Source organism: Leucoraja erinacea, chromosome 5, assembly GCF_028641065.1.
Source record: "Leucoraja erinacea ecotype New England chromosome 5, Leri_hhj_1, whole genome shotgun sequence".
Lineage (NCBI taxonomy): Eukaryota > Metazoa > Chordata > Chondrichthyes > Rajiformes > Rajidae > Leucoraja > Leucoraja erinaceus.
In genome coordinates this window covers 96490987-96511881 of record NC_073381.1, presented here as the reverse complement: position 1 = coordinate 96511881, position 20895 = coordinate 96490987, and the positions used below count along the sequence as shown (strand labels likewise).

Sequence of the window (20895 nt, the reverse complement as noted above, 5' to 3'; positions counted from 1 at the left end):
ATTCTTTTTCAGCTAGTCAAAATGTAAGTTAGAGATACATACAATGAGGAAACAGACCCTTCGACCCACTGGGTCCACGAGGCAGTTGATCACCCATTCACACTGGCCCTATGTTTCCTGTCACACCCGCCCCCCACACACTAGGGTCAATTTACAGAAATCAATAAACCTACAAACCTGCACGTCTTTGAGATGTGGGAGGAAACCGAGGCACCCGGAGAAAAAGTACGGGGTCACAGGGCAAACGTGCTAACTCCGTACAGACAGCACCTGTAGTCAGGATCGAACCCGGGTCTCTGATGCTGTGAGGCAACAACTCTAGCAATGCACCACTGGGCCTCCCTAACCTTAAAGCTTTAACCCCTCACCCTGGATACAGAATGCACTATGCCACCTAGCAATTAAGTAAAACGTATGCTAAAGCTAAAGAGCCACCCTAGCCCAATCTCACAAGAGCTCCCGGACTCAAAGCAGATACATCCCAAACTCACCCAGTCAAACATTGAACCTCATGTAAATAGCCAGACTCTCCAAATATTGAGTACTGACTTCAGACAAGTAGGAGAGAGAGGAGATTGTAACCTAAAAAAAGAGTTAGTATAAAACTAATTTGCAAATGTACTTGGGATTGGCTTTAAGTATCCAAAATGCGACCTATTCTGCTGCCTAGGACAAATGTAGTAAGTCCATGGGAGCACCACCATGTACTTATCCAAATTTGTAAATAGATCGTTAATGTCTACATCCTGGAAGCCTTATTCCACCCAACAGCACTTAGTACTGTCATCAGAGGCAACACAGTTCATCACTACCTCTGCACAGGTAGTAAATGCTATGGACAACCAGGGGAAAAAAAAGTTTCCATTTTGATTTTGAGGTTAAAATTCTAAGTTGGAGAATTAGAACCGGTTCCATTTTCAAACACAAGAATGAAACGTCAATCAATTACCTCCACTTCCGTTCCTTTCCTTTTAGCTTCAGTCTTTCTCGATTCCATCAGCCTGGGCTTCATGCTTGCAACGTGGCCTGGAATACCAGGCACCAATACTTTAACTTCAGCTGTTACAATTGGAGTTTTCACCTGCAGAGTAAAAACAAGCAAATAGTCACACCACAGACCTGGCAAGATGGATCCTATATGCATAAATAAGACACACCTTCATGCATTCATTGAAGAAAGCAAAGTGAATTGGTCCACGTACAAAGGAGTCAGTGCCTCTATTGGCATCCCTGTGTTGTGTGTCCACTCTGCACAAAGTCAAGATAGGTAAATAAATATTCACTCACACAAATCTCTCTCTGAATGGCAAGGAGGCCAGCCTCATTGGCACCCAACTCTTAACAGTGTCGAAGGCTGTGGAACCAACCCCCCCCCCCCCCCCCCCACCAAGTTGCGAGCACCTTCAAACAGTATCAGAGAAACCCCAACCCATGCCCTCAAAATGTCCAGAGGCAATTATGTCCCAATATTGGTTTGTGGCCATCAGAGCCAAGCAACAGACTCCCAGACATTGAAAATAAAAACATTAAAAGCAAGACGATATAAGGAAACTAGTTTAATGAATTTGATTAATAAGGGTGTCAGGGGTTAGGGGGAGAAGGCAGGAGAATGGGGTTAAGAGGGAATGATAGATCAGCCTTGATTGAATGGCAGAGTAGACCGGATGGGCCAAAAGGATCCTAGAACTTATGAAATACATCAAAAACAACTCAAATGAAGATTAATCTGACCATGAAGACACAAGGAACTGCAGATGCTGAAACAAAGGGAAAAAAAGACAAAATGCTGGAGTAACTCAGCGGTTCAGGCAGCATCTCTGGAGAATATGAATATTCCTTCGCCCCATAGATGCTGCTGCACCCGCTGAGTTTCTCCAGCATTTTTGTGTACCTTCGATTTTCCAGCATCCGCAGTTCCTTCTTGAACAAAGTACTGGAGAAACTCAGCAGGTCAGGCAGCATCTGTGGAGGGAATGGACAGGCAACATTCCCTCCAGTCTGAAGCAGGGCCGCCGCCTGTTTATTCCTAAACTATCTGCAAGGTGGGATTAGGTCCAAGGTACACCCGAAACCTCACCTATCCACGTTTTCCAGAGATGCTGCCTGACCTGCGGAGTTACACCAGCAGTTTGTGTCTATCTTGGTATCTGCAGTTCCTTTTTATTACAAGGAATACTATTTTGTTACAATGTCAATAATTTGCATGCGGATACATGATATATTCTATAGTTGGGATTTATTGGTCTAAATAACTGTCCAATCTCACACTAACAAGTAATGCTTTAGGTGAGGCAGATTGCAAAATACTACTCGGGTTATAATATCATCTTTTCCAAAAGAGATTTAGTTCGATATTATAAGATACATTATAGATTTTTTAAAGATCTTTGTTTAAAGTACTTAACCTCACCTCCCCAAGAAGACAATTTTAGTGACTTAAAACCTTTTTTCACTTGGTCTCAAATAACACAGGGCCCCCAAGAAGTGCATAGGGCAAATTTTAGTGACAGTTAACCAGGGTCTAAAAACTGACACTAGGTCCCTCCAAATTAGAGCAAAACGACCCCAACTAAATAAATTGCCCCTTGAGAGAATTTGTACGGGGTGTTTTTTTTTGTTCCTTCCTTGGTCTACTACCCCCTCAGGAAGTTAATAGCCTGTTCCCTGGAATTCTTTCCAAACAGCTTCTTTTCACAGTCAATGTCACCAAAGACAATAGGTGCAGGAGTAGGCCATTCGGCCCTTCGAACCAGTACCGCCATTCAATGTGATCATGGCTGATATCCCATATCTCCGCTATTTCTAAGAGCCCTTTCTAGCTCTCTCTTGAAAGAATCCAGTGAACTTGCCTCCACCGCCCTCTGAGGCAGAGAATTCCACAGACTTGCAGTGTCAGAGACCCAGGGCTTGTAGGTTAATTGGCTTCTGTAAATTGCCCCTAGTGCGTAGGGTAGAACTAGTGTACGGGGTGTTTTGCTGGTCGGCGAGGACACGTGGTGGCTAAGGTTCAAAAGATGACAGCGCCCTCTAACACACGGGAGAAGGAAAACATTTGAACGTTGCATTGTCGTAGGTTTTGGGGCAGTAAACAAGGAGCTATTTGGTTCAAGAATGTTAACAGGAAACAAGAAAGTCCTTTCATTCTATACTCATCTCACCAGTGTAATAATAGTTTTTTTTTAAATTGCAGAGGGACGAGGGTGAACGAGAGGCACCAGAGAGAAAGACAATTCTGTATTCCAGACACATGCATAAACAAGGTCAATGGTCAACAGTTCACATGCATAGTTCTCAGCTTCCTTGTGTTTTGTTTAATTACTCGAGACCAAAGTCAAGGCGTTAGTCAGCTTGCTCAGACAGCCAAGGAGGTATCGTCATATTTATCAGCCATATAGCAAAACCTTAAGACATCATCACCGCAAGTCCTTCTGGAAATCTGCATTAAGTGTAAAACGTAGCCCAATTTTTTTTTTAATTCTCACTGAATTACAAGATCAAAACTTCAAGAAACCTCTCCACCTCACCAAGAAGCAAGAACTTCACAAACACGCATCCTTCCAGCACCAAAGTATAGCACAACAAACTCCATAGACAACACTATTTTAGAAAGCCTGAAGTGGTACAGTAACCCCTGTAATGTTAGCGCTCAATTGCAGTTTTTATACTAACGAGAAAATTGTAATGTTCCTAGTTAAGTTTCCACCTCTCAAAATATTGTTCAAATATTAAAAACACATGTTAAATGATCAGAAATGACAGTCAGAACCTTTCTTCCCCAGAGCCAATATAGCAAATACTGGAGGGCATTTAAGGTGAGAGGGGCTAAGTTTAAAGGGAATGTGAAGGGCACGTTTTGTATTACGCAGAGGCAGGTGGGTGCTTGGAATGGGCTGCCAGAGGTTCTAAAAAACGTTCTACATTTTGGAAGCAACGTATGAGCCACATCACCACAAAGACATAGATAATGCAGGACAGTGGAAACGCTTTTGATGATGGGGAACTTTAATCCTCTGTATCTTTGTAACATACACCCAACTATCCACAGAAAAGGAAGCAATTGTTTAAATGTATGCAATTCCTCAAGAACTTCAACTGAAGCACCACCGCTCTTGTCTCTTGTTTGTTTGCTTACTTTTGTTACAGCAGTCTCTGTCGAGATCGACACGGTCATCTGTGTATCTCTCACCAGGCAAATATGGGCTTCACTCGTATTCAACGTCTGAAATGAAAAAGTGCCAAATAACATATGTAGTTGGGGGGGGGGGGGGGCAGTTAACGGGGAAATAAAAGGACAAAACAACAATTTAAGCATTGAACTGCATTGACAGGCTAGGGATTACCAGCAGAAACTGGAGATAGCAAGTTTAGCCCTTTAATCAGGGGGGGGGGGGGGGGGGGGGGCATATCACCCACAGAATTTGATAGCTAGAATAGATAGGAACAAAAGCGTGGTAAATGTGATTTATATTTATGTATATTTATGCTGCTCAAATTGAACAATCATTATTTACGTACATTTTATACCCCACAGCATCAGGCATTGTGTATGATCCGTGTTTATTTTCGGATTTCCTTGGATATTCTCGGCAGATTAGGATTGAGTTATATCACAATCGAAAATCGGCATCTTTTGTAGCCACAAGCAAATTAAATTCAGAAAGTCCAAGCACCTTACAAAATTTTAGCCAATTTGGGACTCAAACTCAAGAGGAAAGAGAACATTTCAACTTGGTACTTTTGCACAGATCCTAATTTAATCTCCCTCCAAACAACAGAGACTAGTATCATGTTTAAGAAAGAACTGCAGATGCTGGAAAAATCGAAGGTAGACGAAAATGTTGGAGAAACTCAGCGGGCGAGACAGCATCTATGGAGCGTAGGAATAGGTGACGTTTCGGGTTGAGACCCTTCTTCAGACTAGTATAATGATCATACTAATGGGCCTGTCCCACCGGCGACTCTTTAGGTGAGTGCCAGGGACTAGTTTTAATGGAATTCACCTACGACACCTGGCGACACCCTACCTATCACATCCCCCACGACAACACACAACAGCAAAAATTGTCGCCACCATTACAGAAAAATTTTCAGCGTTGAAAATTTTGCTGCAGTCGCCCAAGTGGGACAGGCCCATAAAGCTGCCCCCCATTTCATTACTTACCACTCTTTCAATGATTGGATGCAGCAGAGTGTTGTAAGCTATCAACACTGATCGACTGTCTGAACAGAAGGTGGCGGCCAGGATAGGAACAGGTCTCACGTCATTTCCTTTCCCCGATGTTGCTATCTGCAAAGTGCAGGTCGGCATGAGAGGCTTTTTGCAGTACCTACAGAGTAAACAAAACCATCAGTTATGCAATAAAAAAAGATGAATATCATCTTTTTAGTTTAATTTATTATCATTGTTACGTGTACAGATGAATATTGAAAAGTTGTTCTTGTTGCCTGCAATCCAGTCAGCAGAAAGACTATACGTGGTTACAATCAAGCCGTCCACAGTGTACAGATACAGGATGAAGGGAATAACGTTTAGTGCAAGATAGTCTAGTAAAGTCTGATTAAAGGTAGTCCAAGGGTCTACAATGAGGTAGATGGAAGGTTAGCTGGTGGTAGGATGGTTCAGTTGCCTAATAGCACCAGGGAAGAAACTGTCCCTGAATCTGGAGGTGTGAGTTTCCACACTTCTGTACCTCTTGCCTGATTGTAGAGAAAAGAGGGAGTGAAAGGTCCTTGATTATGCTGGTGCCCTTGCCCAAAGATCCTATAGCGAGCAAGATGGTCCACTCGACGAAAAAGACGTAGTACGGTCATGGGCAGATTCATGGGTCATTTTCGGCCCCATTTCCGTAAGCGGCTTCCGTCTCCGTACCAAAGATACTAGTGCGGAGACGGAAGCCGGTTACGGAAACATCCTCGTAAAAATAAATAGTTATTTGGGAAAAATCTTCTCCTCATTTTCAGAATTATAATTTATTAACACAAACTGTTCCCCCGCAACGCTGATTACAGTGCGAGTCGGGTCAGGTTACTGAAATGGATGAAAAAAAGGCCCATGTTCCGCTCCATTGCGTACTACACGTCAGCCCATTGCATTTAGAAGGAGTGGTCTATCTTGCTTGCTATAGGATCTTTGCCCTTGCCAAGGCGGTGTGAAGTGTAGATGGAGTCGATGGAAGGGAGGTTGGTTCGCATGGTACACAAAAAAGCTGGAGAAACTGAGCGGGTGCAGCAGCATCTATGGAGCGAAGGAAATAGGCAACGTTTCGGGCCGAAACCCTTCTTCGCATGATGGTCTGGGCTACGAGCAGGCAGCTCCAATGTACATGTTTGGGATTATCCTTGAGAGGAGCTTCCCTTGCCCCACCCAAGAGTGCCCTGGTGCTCTCAAAGAATGCCCATGCTAGACAAGAAGCCCCACTCACACAACATGCAGAGTGGGCAATAGGAGATCAATATTATATTAAAAACATAGATATACCCACACACACTAGAAAGGGCTCTTCATTTCCGTCAACCAATCTGAAATGGGGACATTTACGCATTTCAGAGTCAGCATTTATTTGATTACTAAGGATCACATTTACTGCTTTAATATACTCTGATTATCGCGGGTACAGTAAGTTGTATAGGAGTAGATCCATTCTTACCCATTTAAGATGTGTTCGAACAAGTGCATTTGTCCATCCCGGCAAACAACCGCCAACATCACCGGCTGAAGGACAAGACTACAAATTACTTCCTGGTTTATGTAATTAACTTACAATAAAACAGAGCAGTGCAGCACAGGTACAGGCCCTTTGGCCCACGATGTGTGCGCTGAACATGATGCCAAGATAAACTAATCTCATCTGCCCACACAGGATCCATATCCCGCCTATTTCCTGCATATCCATGTGCCTATCTAAAAACCTCCACGCTAAAGGTATATCTGCCTACACCACCATCTCTGGCAGCTCGATCCATGCACCCACCACACTCTGTAAAAGAAAACTACTCCATTTTCAAATATTTAAGTTTAAGAAAGAACTGCAGATGCTGGAAAAATCGAAGGTAGACAAAACGCTGGAGCAACTCGAAATGTATTGACCCGAAATGTCACCCATTCCTTCTCTCCATAGATGCTGCCTCACCCGCTGAGTTCCTCCAGCGTTTTTGTCTACCTTCATTTTCAAATATTATTTCTTCAGCACCTTTTGAGAGAAAGGTGTCATCTTGACCTCCAACCCCATTGTACTTTATTCACTTTGCAGAGAGGTAGACAATTCCACACAGCACTGAATCAAAATTTGCACAAGTGTTTAGTGCCACCACAGTGTAACGGAAGAGAAGAAAGGGAGTGGGGTGTTAATAACAAAGGAGTGCTTTTCTCTGGTTCGTGATTCACTGTTGTTGGAGCTGCGCTAACCTAGGTAAATGTGGAAATGTTCCATCAAACCCCTGAACTGCACTGCGGGCAGTGGAATGGTTTTGGCAACTCCAGTATGGAAGGAGAAATGGCTTCTGTGTAAAACATTCAAGAAGCCGTCTTGTTTCTTGATGGTAGTTACAATCAAATTGTCAAAACACCTTTTTGTTTGATAAGTTACTGAATTGTGTTATCTCTATAAGCTATTAACTGTTTCAAATGAGGGTAAAGAATATTCTTGTAATCAAGTTTAGGGGCAGCACGGTGTCACAGCGGTTGAGTTGCTGCCTTACATGGTTGGATCCTGACTACGGGTGTTGCCTGTACGTAGTTTGTGCATTCTCGCCGTGACCGCGTGGGTTTCCTCCCACATTCCAACGACGTGCTGGTTTGTAGGTTAATTAGCTTGGGAACAGATTGTAAATTGCCACTAGCGTAGGATAGCGCTCTTGTACGGGGATCGCAGGTCGTCTCGCACTTGTGGACTGGAGGGCCTATTTCCACGCTGCATCTCGAAAGTAAATTAAACTAAATGAACAAGCCGTCCTTTAAAGCTTTTAGTCTGAGGTCTGCAACCAGAGGCTATGATATTCTGTAAATTCCATAGCATATCCTTGTTATTTTCAAAACCAATTTGAGATTCACAAACGTCACAAAATTAAAACCAATGCTCATCTGAAATTGTCCACGTACATCTTCTCTATCACCTGAAGTGGCCAAGTCCACATACACAGGCTCATCTGCCAGTATGAAGGACAGCACTGCATTCTTATCCTTCTTATCGGATCGCACTTGCCTGTTGAACAATAGCAACAAGTTATCAAATGTAGAAACAAGAAACTGCAGATGCTTGCTTTCAAAACAAAAGCGTCAAGTAACTCAGCGGTGAGGTGACACCTCTGGAGAACATGGATAGGTGACCCTTGTTCAGGCTGATTGTGGTTGTTGTGGGAAGAAAGCTGGAAGTGGAAGGGCAGGACAAAGCCTGGCAAGTAATAGGATCCAGAGGGGGAAAGGTTTTTGATCAGCAAATGGTTGGACTAAGGCCATAGATAAAAGGGCAGGTGAGACAAAAGGATTGAAGAGTTGTGAAGCTAGAGGAAGGAATGTAGGTGGAAGGGGAGAGAAGAAGAAGGTGCTCGTCCAGGTGGGACACAGAGGGTAGAAGGAGGGGGTTTGGTGGTTACCTATACTTGGAGAATTCAATGTTCATACTGTTCAGCTGGAAAATGTGCAGGGAAGATTTACGAGGATGTTACCAGGACTCGGGGATCTGAGCTATAGGGAGATGTTGAGCAGGATGGGACTCTATTCCTTGGAGCGCAGGAGGATGGGTGATCTTATAGAGGTGTGTAAAATCATGAGGGGAATAGATCGGTAGATGCCTAGAGTAGGTGAATCGAGGGCCAGAGGTCATAGGTTTAAGGTGAAGGGGGAAAGGATTTGATGGTAATCTGGGGGATAACTATTTCACACAAAGGATGGTGGGTATGTGGAACAAGCTGCCAGAGGAGGTTGTTGAGGCTGGGACTATCCCAACGTTTACGAAACAAAAAGGTACATGGATCGGACAGGTTTGGAGGGATGGACCAAATGTGGGCTGGTGGGATTAGTTAGCTGGTGTGGGAAAGTTGGACCGAAGGGCCTGATTCCACACTGTGTGACTCTCTGTTGGGCTGGGCGTAGGCTTACGCAAGTGGAATACCAGGTGCTGTTCCTCCATTTAACATGTGGACTCACTGGCAATGGGGGTGGCCCAGGACAGAAAGATCAGCATGGCAATGGGAAGAGGAGTTTAATTAGTTGGTAACCAAGAGATCTAGCAATCCTTGGTCCGAACACAACTGTTTGGCAAAACAGTGGCTATTTCAAGAGGTTGGAAAGAGCAGCATCATTACCCTCTAGTGAGCATGCAAAAAAACAAAATAGACACGTGTCTCACCAAACATTAAGAAGTCGATCATGCACAGCTCCTGAGAGGAAATACAGGCCAGTTATTCCTTCAGATGGCTGGCTGTCGTTAGGTGGTCGTATTGTTACAAATGTAAGTGACGATACTGCTGTTGCATGACCTGTAAACTTCTGCAGGCAGAACATAAGGAAATTAATTACACTCTGTCTGTTTTGTTAAACATTCACTAGGTATCTTGATAAAACCATACCAACTTATTTCAACCTAAATGCAGCTGCCATCTCCCTACCCATTCCAGTTATTCTGTTAATTCCACTTCCTGCCTTATCCTCCCCAATACAAACACCACAATGCAGGCAGAAGCAATTGGGTTAGCTGTGCAGGCCTAGCACAATTTCACACATCTCACCACTTGAAATTAAACAGTCATGACATGATGTAACCTCAGGTTACATTAAACTTTAGAGACAGCGCGGAAACAAGCCCTTCGGCCCATCGATTCCACGCTAACCAGCAATAACCCCGTAGTACACTAGCACTATCCTGCACACACTAGGGACAATTTACAATTTTACCAAAGCCAATTAACCTACAAACCTGTACGCCTTTGGAGTGTGCGATGAACTAGAACATCTGGAGAAAACCCACACCGTCACAGGGAGGACGAACAAACTCTATACAGACAGCACCCGTAGTCAGGATCGAACCCGGGACCCTGGTGCTGTGAGGCAAGTAACTCTACCACTGCGCCACCGTGCCGCCCAATCCTATTTATTACTCAATCCTATCTGCTCCCTAAACTAAACAATCTTGCACAAAGCATTTGAACTGTAGGTGATCAACTAGAATGCAAACTTTAAGAGGAAGAGAGGACAGTTCACTCGTGTGTCAGCAACTCTACCGCTGTGCCACCCATTTGTACATTATGGTTACAAATCTCCAACTAGCTATTCTGTTATAAATTTCTAAAGCCTTCAGATATTTCTTTCCTCCCAATGTAACACTAAAATGAACCCTAGGAAAATCTTTCGATGTTTAGAACAGAATGGCCGGTCTAGATGGAATCAGTAAAAACTCCAGCACGAAAGGACATTTGGCTGCAAGTCTCCATTGTGTCTTCATTGTGGACTTCATGCTCCACCATAAATCCATGGTGATTCCACTAGTTAATTCCCTTCTCCAACCAAAGCCCACTCCTCACACACAAAAGCCATTCTGTTATTGTTCAAATAATTATCAACCAATTTTTCAATTGAACCCTTCCTTCATTCTCCATCGAGGTCAGGCTACTCTTATGCATGGTATCAGGCGACTGAACCATCCTACCAACAACTAGAGAGCATTCCTGAAGTAATATCTAATTATAAGAGACACTCGGACTATCTTTGATCGGACTTTACTGGACTTTATCTTGTGCTAAACGTTATACCAGAACTGCCAAGTTTTGCCAGAGAATTTCCGTATTCTAGTACCTGAAAATCAGTATTTTGCTGAGGAAATCAGTATTTTTACACAGTGCCATTTTGCTTAAAAAAAGTGTTTTTTAATATGCGGTCATGCCCATGTAAGAGTACAAGAATGCATAACTTTGCTACCAATTGACACGTCTTCTACGCACCTTACTTGACCTTACAGTGCATTCATTGCCATCTCTTTGTGTACTGCTGTTTGAACGGCTGCTTTCTCGCTTTTAGCACCAGATGACGATGTAGAAGCCATTTTGGAAGCCACCCTCTCCCTTCCTCTCCTTCTCTCCATCCTTTTTTTCTCCTTCCCTCTCTTATTCCCACCCTCCCTCTCTCCTTCTCCCTCCCCGAACATTCTGTGACCCATAGCGCTATGTGTAAAGGCAATAGCGCTCCAGCTGGTAGGGCTATAATTAGAACCCATAGCGCTGTTCGTTTAAATTCCCACACGTTAAACTTACAGCGCTGTTTAAACCTGTAGAGGGACAGGCAGATCAAAGCTTACAAAAATAATCATCAAGAACTTGAAATTTAAAATACTAATAGATTTAATCTGCTATTATTTTTATAGTTACAGTATGACTTTTTATATCCTCGCATTTTTTTAAGCAACAAGATGAAACAGGGCCTATACGGAATACGGAAAATCCGTACTACTTGGCAGCTTATGTCTATAGGGGCACAAGAGGTGTCAGGTTAATGCTTTTGGCATCTTTACTTTAAATTAAATCTGCACGAATACACAACGTCCGAACAAATCAAGAGGTTAGTTAGTGGTCTTGCTCAGACAGCCAAGGAGGTGTCATCATATTTATCAGCAATATAGCGAAACCTTCATACATCATCACAGCAAGACCTTCTGGAATTGGGTATTGGTGTCAAAAGTAAAATGCTTCCAAGTTCACAAAGCATTCATTGCATTCCAACAATCTTTTTCCAACTGGATCGTTAGAAACCACAATGTTTTCATACAAGTCCAAAGGAAAAAAGATTCATATTTGAAACAAAGGAAAATATATGGGTTTGCAGATAGAAACAAGAGCACTTGGATCTTTTGCTTATTCTTATAACTAACCAAAGGCTAATTCTATGTGCTTCTTGCAGATTAGATATGTTCCATAGTTTAATAACTTTACTTAACATATAACATTTTTCTAAACACACCAGACCATTACAGACATTGCACTCACTTTCAAAAGAAAACAGAATTTGCAGCACAATGTAATGTGATCTGCACAATAAGGTCAGCAAGTACTCACCCTGTATACTTCTTTGGTCTCCAGGTTCCATAGCGTGATACCACAGCCCGCTGATAGCAACATCTTTCCATCGGGGCTCAGGCATAGGTAACTGATGCTGCCTTTCTCTGCTTTCCATTTGCTGATTCGGGAGGAGGGGGGGAGGGTGAGTTATTAAAAAAAAAAAAATTAAAAATTATTGGAGTGGTAACAAACATCGCAATACAACCCCAAATGATCAAAGTCGCACAGATCAATATCTAACGACAAACAGTTGGGCAGCTGAAGAGGGTTGGATGGAAAGAGCGGCGGGAAACTATGAGAAATCATCAGTACAGCGACAAAAAGTAAAAGCAACGTCCAAAATGAAAACTTGGGTGCAAACCGGGTATTTTTAAGGCGGAGATTGACAGATTCTTGATTAATGAAGGTGTCAAGTTGTTATGGGGAGAAGGCAGGAGAATGTGGTTGAGAGGGAGAGGTAGATCAGCCATGATCGAGTAGACTCGATGGACCGAATTCATGACTCAGGAATTTCACAGTGGCTTCACTCAATCACACACATGGACTCCACTAACCTACTAACAGAATAGGAATAATGCAATCCCCACAATTATGGGGAGAGTGCAGGGAAAAAGATTAAGTAAATCCTCAAATTAACTCTCATGGTTATGAAATATTCCAAAATAAAAACTCTGGAAATACAAAGGGAAAAGCCACCTATTCTTCTCCAGAGACACTGCCTGACCCACTGAGTTACTCTAGCTTTTTATGTCTATCCGGGAAAATACTGAATTGGCTTGTTCAGACCATCCACTTGCAAAGCTATCTGCAAGGTGGGATTAGGTCCAAGGTACACCCGAAACCTCACCTATCCACGTTTTCCAGAGATGCTGCCTGACCTGCGGAGTTACACCAGCATTTTGTTGTCTAGCTTGGTATCTGCAGTTCCTTTTTATTACAAGGAATACTATTTTGTTACAATGTCAATAATTTGCATGCGGATACATGATATATTCTATAGTTGGGATTTATTGGTCTAAATAACTGTCCAATCTCACACTAACAAGTAATGCTTTAGGGGAGGCAGATTGCAAAATACTACTCGGGTTATAATATCATCTTTTCCAAAAGAGATTTAGTTCGATATTATAAGATACATTATAGATTTTTTAAAGCTCTTTGTTTAAAGTACTTAACCTCACCTCCCCAAGAAGACAATTTTAGTGACTTAAAACTTGAGAGAATTTGTCCTTTTTTTTGTTCCTTCCTTGGTCTAACTGCCTCAGGAAGTTAAACTTTAAAAAAATCTCAAATAACACAGGGCGGCAACAGTGGTTGAGTTGCTACCTTGCAGTGTCAGAGACCCAGGGCTTGTAGGTTAATTGGCTTCTGTAAATTGCCCCTAGTGCGTAGGGTAGAACTAGTGTACGGGGTGTTTGCTGGTCGGCGTGGACACGTGAGCCGTGCCCTATCTCTAAATAAAATTGGTCTAAAACTGACACTCGTATCCCTCCAAATTAGAGCAAAACTACCCCAACCTAGAATATCAAGGTAGACCTAGTAAATATAGCCTGTTCCCTGGAATTCTTTCCAAACAGCTTCTTTTCACAATCAATGTCACCAAAGACAATAGGTGCAGGAGTAGGCCATTCGGCCCTTCGAACCAGCACCGCCATTCAATGTGATCATGGCTGATATCCCATATCCCATGACTCCGCTATTTCTAAGAGCCCTTTCTAGCTCTCTCTTGAAAGCATTCAGAGAACTTGCCTCCACCGCCCTCTGAGGCAGAGAATTCCACAGACTCACCACTCTCTGTGAGGAAAAAGTGGGAGAAAAAAGGCTCAGGTTCAAAAGATGACAGCGCCCTCTAACACACGGGCGAAGGAAAACATTTGAACGTTGCATTGTCGTAGGTTTTGGGGCAGTAAACAAGGAGCTATTTGGTTCAAGAATCTTAACAGGAAACAAGAAAGTCCTTTCATTCTATACTTATCTCACCAGTGTAATAATAGGTATTTTTTTTATTGCAGAGGGACGAGGGTGAACGAGAGGTACCAGAGAGAAAGACAATTCTGTATTCCAGACACATGCATAAACAAGGTCAATGTTCAGCAGTTCACATGCATAGTTCTCAGCTTCCTTGTGTTTTGTTTAATTACTCGAGACCAAAGTCAAGGCGTTAGTCAGCTTGCTCAGACAGCCAAGGAGGTATCGTCATATTTATCAGCCATATAGCGAAACCTTAAGACATCATCACTGCAAGTCCTTCTGGAAATCTGCATTAAGTGTAAAACGTAGCCCAATTTTTTTTTAAATTCTCACTGAATTACAAGATCAAAACTTCAAAAAACCTTTCCACCTCACCAAGAAGCAAGAACTTCACAAACACGCATCCATCCAGCACCAAAGTATAGCACAACAAACTCCATAGACAACACTATTTTAGAAAGCTTGAAGTGGTACAGTAACCCCTGTAATGTTAGCGCTCAATTGCAGTTTTATACTAACGAGAAAATTGTAATGTTCCTAGTTAAGTTTCCACCTCTCAAAATATTGTTCAAATATATAAAAACACATGTTAAATGATCAGAAATGACAGTCAGAACCTTTCTTCCCCAGAGTGAAAATAGCAAAACTGGAGGGCATTTGTTTAATTGAGGGACAATTTGTTTAATTGAGGGGCAAAGTTTAATGGGAATGTGAAGGGCACGTTTTGTATTACACAAGAGGCAGGTGGGTGCTTGGAATGGGCTGCCAGAGGTAGTGATGGAGGTAGATAGAATAGTGGCATTTAAAAGACTTTTGGATAGGCACATGGGAATGCAGGGAATGGAGGGATAGGTGCAAACAGATAAAAGTTGGTTTTGGCATCATGTATGGCACCGACATCAAAGGGCCTGCTTTTGTGTTGTACTGTTCTAAGGTAACACAGACAACATTCATTAAGTAAACAGACTCAATACATGCAAAAATAATGGCCAGATACTCAGGGACATTTTAAACTAAACATCTGAGGAAAAAACATCAGTGTACTCAATATAAACTAGAATGGAATTGCAGTAACTAATTTATAAAGCTATCAAGTCTAGTCCACAATTTATAACCATTCAAATCTCTTGCGGCAAAAATGTGCATTTAGAATTTTAAATCTATTTAAAATGAAAATGGGAAGATACTTTTATTAATGGCAAGCAATGAACAATTTTAATACAGACCAAAAACCAAATCCAAATATTGAAACATTTATTTTACTCCTAAGCTATTTTCTGTTATACTGTAAAACCAAGTTCCTCTTCAAAGAATTCCCTAAGGCCCACAGCTAGTGGGTTACCTCGGAGAGGGATCTAAGAACATATCGGAGAACACACTGGACGGCACAGTGGCTCAGCGGGTAGAGCAGCTGCCTCACAGCGCCAGAGAACGTGGTTGCATCATGACCTCGGGTGCCGTCTGAGTGGAATTTGCACGTTTTCCCGGTGACCGCACAGGGTCTCCTCCCTGTGCAGGTTTGCAGGTTAATTGCCCCCAGTGTGTTGTGAATGGATGTGAAAATGGGATAACATAGAACTAGTGTGAACGATGGTCAGCATGGACTCAGTGGGCCAAAGATCCGGTTTCCATGCTGCATCTCTAAATCAATCAACACACTTACCAGTTGGTGTGGTCAGATATACTACAGATCCATTCATTTGATTTACTTCTGGGAGTAGTTCACACCTCTTCCCTGGCAACTGTGTTAACTATCCCAGTCTGAAGGAGGTCCCGACCCAAAACATCACCAGTTCATGTTCTCCAAAGATGCAGCCTGACCCCCTGAGTTACCCAGAAGTAATATGTGGATTCTGCTGTGATTTGAATTTGTCAAAGCAATTAAAGAAAGACTTTGCAAGTATGACACTTGTTGAAGGATATTTAGTAGTCTAAGCATTCGGGTCATGGGTACCAATTGTCTAACGCTCCCTCAATCATCGCAGCAGGAAACTACAACAGATGCAACACCACAAGCACAATGCAGCAAGACAACCAAGGCTCCATACAATGTCATCTTAGACCTACTGTACCAAATATAAGAGCAAAGGCAGATTGTGTCTGAGCAGTTGGGAGGGAAAAGAACAAAATATGGAGAGAAGCAGGGTTAGAAAATACCAGATATAGAAATACCACATCACTGACCATTTCACCTTCCCCGTTGGCACGCTCCATTCCACTATATGCTTGTCATCTGAGCAGCTGTAGAGACAATCATTTTCTTGATGCCACCGTACACAGTTTACTCTACCGTTATGTCCATCACTCTGAAAATTATTAACAGCAGACAAAAAAAGTTGGATAAACGCGAAAAGACAATACAATCAAACCAACCACAATGCACAGATTTAAATAATGTGAATAACGTTTAGTACAAGATAAAGTCCAGTAAAGTCTGATCAAAAGTAGCCCGAGGGCTTCCAATGAGGTACAGTGCCCTCCATTATGTCTAGGACAAAGACCCATCATTTATTCTTTTAAAAAGGGTCGACCCGAAACGCTGTCTATTTCCTTCGCTCCATAGATGCTGCCTCACACACTGAGTTTTCCAGCATTTTTGTCGACCTTCGATTTTCCAGCATCTGCAGTTCCTTCTTAAACATTTATTTATTTGCCTTTGTTCTCCACAATTTGAGTTTCATTATAGAAAATCACACGTGGTTAAAGTGCACACTGTCAGATTTTAATAAAGGCCATTTTTCACATTTTGTTTTCACCATGTAGAAATTACAGCAGATATAGATATATATAGTCCCCCCCATTTCAGGTCACCATAATGTTTAGGACACAGCAATGTCATGTAAATGAAAGTAGTCATGTTTAGTATTTTGTTGCATATCCTTTGCATGCAATGACTGCTTGAAGTCTGTGATTCATGGACATCACCAGTTGCTGGGTGTCTTCTCTGGTGATGCTCTGCCAGGCCTGTATTGCAGCCATCTTTAGCTTATGCTTGTTTTGGGGGCTAGCCCCCTTCAGTTTTCTCTTTAGCATATAAAAGGCATGCTCAATTGAGTTCAGATCAGGCGATTGACTTGGCCATTCAAGAATTTACAATTTTTTAGCTTTGAAAAACTCCTTTGTTGCTTTAGCAGTATGTTTGGGATCATTGTCTTGCTGTAGAATGAACTGCCGACCATTGTGTTTTGAGGCATTTGTTTGAACTTGAGCAGATAGAATGTGTCTATACACTTCAGAATTCATTATGCTACTACCATCAGAAGTTGTATTATCAATAAGTGAGCCAGTACCTTCAGCAGCCATACATGCCCAGGCCATAACACCCCCACCACCGTGTTTCACAGATGAGGTGGTATGCTTTGGATCTTGGGCTGTTCCTTCTCTCCTCCATACTTTGCTCTTGCCATCACTCTCATATGTTAATCTTCGTCTCATATGTTAATCGTCGTCTTTCAAGTACTTCTTGGCAAACTGTAACCTGGCCATCCTATTTTTGCAGCTAACCAGTGGTTTGCATCTTGCAGTGTAGCCTCTGTATTTCTGTTCATGAAGTCTTCTGCGGACAGTGGTCATTGACAAATCCACACTTGACTCCTGAAGAGTGTTTCTGATCTGCCAGACAGGTGTTTGGGGATTTTTCTTTATTATAGAGAGAATTCTTCTGTCATCAGCTGTGGAGGTCTTCCTTGGCCTGCCAGTCCCTTTGCGATTAGTAAGCTCACTAGTGCTCTCTTTCTTCTTAATGTAGGTATGTTGCAAAGCCTACCTGAAGCGTCGCTGAAAATCTGTCCCAGCCCATGCGCGCGATTTTGGCGCCGTTTAGAGGGGGGCGGGTTTAAAACGCAATTTTCCCTAGGCTGTTCAAATCGCGGTTTTTCAGCCAAGTTAATTATTAACGAAAAATCGCTGGAAGATTCCCTCGCTTGAGCAATTATTAGTTTTAAGGGCTTTCCTTACTTGTTATAGTAGGTTAAAAATTAACCTCTAAACCCCCGACCGCCGACAACGGGCCAGATCTCATACAGGGGACAACAGAAGGTAGGCTGTTTATTTTTACGTTAAAAAGGGCTTCTTAAGATCCCTTTATACAAAGTTTAATGTTGCGAGTAGCTCATATGGGCCCATTATATCCCGCAGTATTTTTCTGGGCATTTGAGGGCACAAATCTACCGCAATGTGAACGTTCTAAACCAGCGCGTTCACAGGATTTAAATGGACTTTCATTTACAGCAATTGAACACTAAATTCCTTCCACTTGGCCTATAAATTAATGTAAATGAGATTTAAAAATCATGTTTTATTGTGAATTATTTGTGAATATTATTTGGACACAGGCTATTTAAAAATGTTAATAATTTATTAAGAAATGGATAGATGTTTAGATCTAGTAATTGAAGTTTGAAATTAGCTACAATTAGGTAACTAACTAATTATATGCTTTAATTTCAGGTCATCCAACTAAGATTATTTTATATTTGTTTCAGAATGATTCAATCTATGATAACTGAAAATTTCATACAGTTCTCTTAATTTTTACGAAAGTTGTGGGCTTTTGACTGTCCACGATCACAGCTTGATGCTAATTTCCGAGTATGAAAATGGCCATAACTTTTTAAATACTTGAGATATGAAAGTGAATTAAGTGTCAAATTAAACTTATTTTTATGCTTTATCTGATGGGATAAATTGCAGACTTGATTTTTAAAATCTCAAAATGTTGTGACATTGCTACTTAATGATGTTCCAAAGTTGATTTTGGTAAGCCTAAGGTTTGGCTGATGTCTCGAAAAGTTTTATTCTTGTTTCTCAGTCTCATAATGGCTTCTTCGACTTTCATTGGCACAACTTTGGTCCTCATGATGATAAACAGCAATAAAAGTTTCCAAAGGTGATGGAAAGACTGGAGGAAAGACTAGGTGCTGAGACCTCTCTTATACCTGCATTTAGCAGGCAATTAAACACACCTGATCAATTACAAACACCTGTGAAGCCATGTGTCCCATCATGGTGCCCTGACATGGGGGGGGGGGGGGGGGGGGGGGGGCAATGTATAAACACAGCTGTAATTTCTACATGGTGAAACCAAAATGTATAAAATACCCATTAATAAAATCTGACAATGCGCAATTTAACCACATGTGATTTTTTTTCGATTACGAATCTCAAATTGGGGCGTGCAGAAGCGAATAAATAAACAATGGGCCTTTGTCCCAAACGTTATGGAGGTCACTGTATATAGCAGCCCAGGACTGCGCTGTAGTTGTTGGTAGGATGGTTCAGTTACTCAACAACAGCTGGGAAGAAACTGTCCCTGAATCTTGAGTATTGTGCTTTTACACTTCTAAACCTTTTGCCCGATGGGAGAGGGGAGAAGAGGGAGCGGCCGCCATGCCGAGGCTGCGTGAGGTGCAAATGGAGTCAATGGCCCCAGCAATCAACCAGATAATTCAATCTTGCTAGATGATGCTAGGAATAAGCTAACAATGTAATCAGTGGAAGATGTAGACAAGCTAGTAGACATCGTGGAACTATGATAGTACTTTCACATACTAAATTTGCTTTAAGTGATTCACTGTGGTAGGAAGAACAAAGAGAATTCAAGATTAAAAAGTAGAAAAGTATTTGGATGCAGATTATGTGCGTCAATCCTTGTAGTTGGGAGTATAGGTTGAAAAAAATACCTCAAATGAGTGCCTTGTTTTCTTGACTTTTTAAAATAGGGGCATAATTCAAAAGGGGGCAGTACAGTAGGTACAGTGGCTGTCTTACAGCACCAGGCTTCAATTGGGAGCTGTCAGTGTGGCGTTTGCACGTTCTCCCTGCGACTGTGCACGTTCTTGGAGATGCTCCAGTTTCCTCCCACATCCCAAAGACATGCAGGTGTGTTGGTTAATTGGCCTCTAAAATAAAATTGCCCCAAATATGCAGGAAGTGGATGGGAAAGTGGGATAATAAAACTGTTGTGAATGCTTTGGGCTGAAGGGCATTGTCCATGCACTGTCCCTAAACAAATATTTAAAAGTCAGGATTAACCCGTTCAAAATACTGGAGGATTTTCTATTCACCCAACTTTATTGGAGCAGGCACATTGCAGGTCGAAATAACTTGTGAACAAAAGCAAGAGAAGTCTGGTGGAAGGTTCAAGAGAGAAGATAAAATTAAGGTGATTGTCAAATTAACCAAAAGCTTAAAAGGATAAATTAAAACACACAGCAAGCAGTTAACATCAGGCATGCATTTGTCGCACACAGTTTCTGGAGGCAAATTCAATAGCCTTTCAACAGGGAAAGAAATGTAGAAAATAAAAAATGCAAGGTTACATGAAAGATATGGGGAAAGCAACCTACGTCTGTCTGATGAGGCAAGCTTTATTATTCTTGCCTCAGGTCTTGTATGCCATTCCTTTGCACGATACAATACTAAATGGTCCACATTTCAATAGCAGAGGCAGCAAAGACAATTACACTGTGGGAAGGAACTGCAGATGCTGGTTTAAACCGTAGACACAAAAAGCTGGAGTAATTCAGGCAGCATCTCCGGAGAGAAGAAATAGGTAACATTTCGGGACAGTCTGAAGAAGGATCTCGACCCGAAGAGTCACCCATTCCTCCTCTCCAGAGATGCCGAGTTACACCAGCATTTTGTGTATAAGACAATTACACTGGTTAACAGGCTCCCGATACTTGCAGAGCAGTATTGATTAATGCAGTTCAGTCATAATAGTCAAACTACATCAACTTGTGTTATTTTGTGCTAGCTTGGCAGGGGTTCCAGAAGAGACACACATTTGCACCGGGAATGCGAGGACTATGAATGAAAGATCAAAAGCCCAGGCAAGAAAATGAGTGTTGGAGGAAAGGAGAGTGAGCAAGTGAACAA

The 20895-nt window shown here is 42.1% G+C and overlaps 1 protein-coding gene and 3 non-coding genes across 4 annotated transcripts in view; all 4 read right to left on the bottom strand.

Annotated features, from left to right (window-relative positions):
- wdr43 (WD repeat domain 43) overlaps positions 1 to 20895 on the bottom strand; it is a 57802-nt gene that overhangs the window by 24082 nt on the left and 12825 nt on the right. Inside the window, 8 exon segments of the mRNA XM_055636399.1 lie at positions 950 to 1081; positions 4133 to 4219; positions 5162 to 5327; positions 6648 to 6712; positions 8099 to 8201; positions 9348 to 9487; positions 12043 to 12163; positions 16201 to 16322. Of these exon segments, the coding sequence (XP_055492374.1) occupies positions 950 to 1081; positions 4133 to 4219; positions 5162 to 5327; positions 6648 to 6712; positions 8099 to 8201; positions 9348 to 9487; positions 12043 to 12163; positions 16201 to 16322 (936 nt within the window).
- LOC129697709 (small nucleolar RNA SNORD53/SNORD92) lies at positions 3349 to 3422 on the bottom strand. Its single transcript, XR_008723564.1, has one exon. It is a non-coding gene; the product is annotated as a small nucleolar RNA SNORD53/SNORD92 (small nucleolar RNA).
- On the bottom strand, positions 11563 to 11636 carry LOC129697707 (small nucleolar RNA SNORD53/SNORD92). Its single transcript, XR_008723562.1, has one exon. It is a non-coding gene; the product is annotated as a small nucleolar RNA SNORD53/SNORD92 (small nucleolar RNA).
- Positions 14216 to 14289, bottom strand: LOC129697708 (small nucleolar RNA SNORD53/SNORD92). The gene has a single exon (XR_008723563.1). It is a non-coding gene; the product is annotated as a small nucleolar RNA SNORD53/SNORD92 (small nucleolar RNA).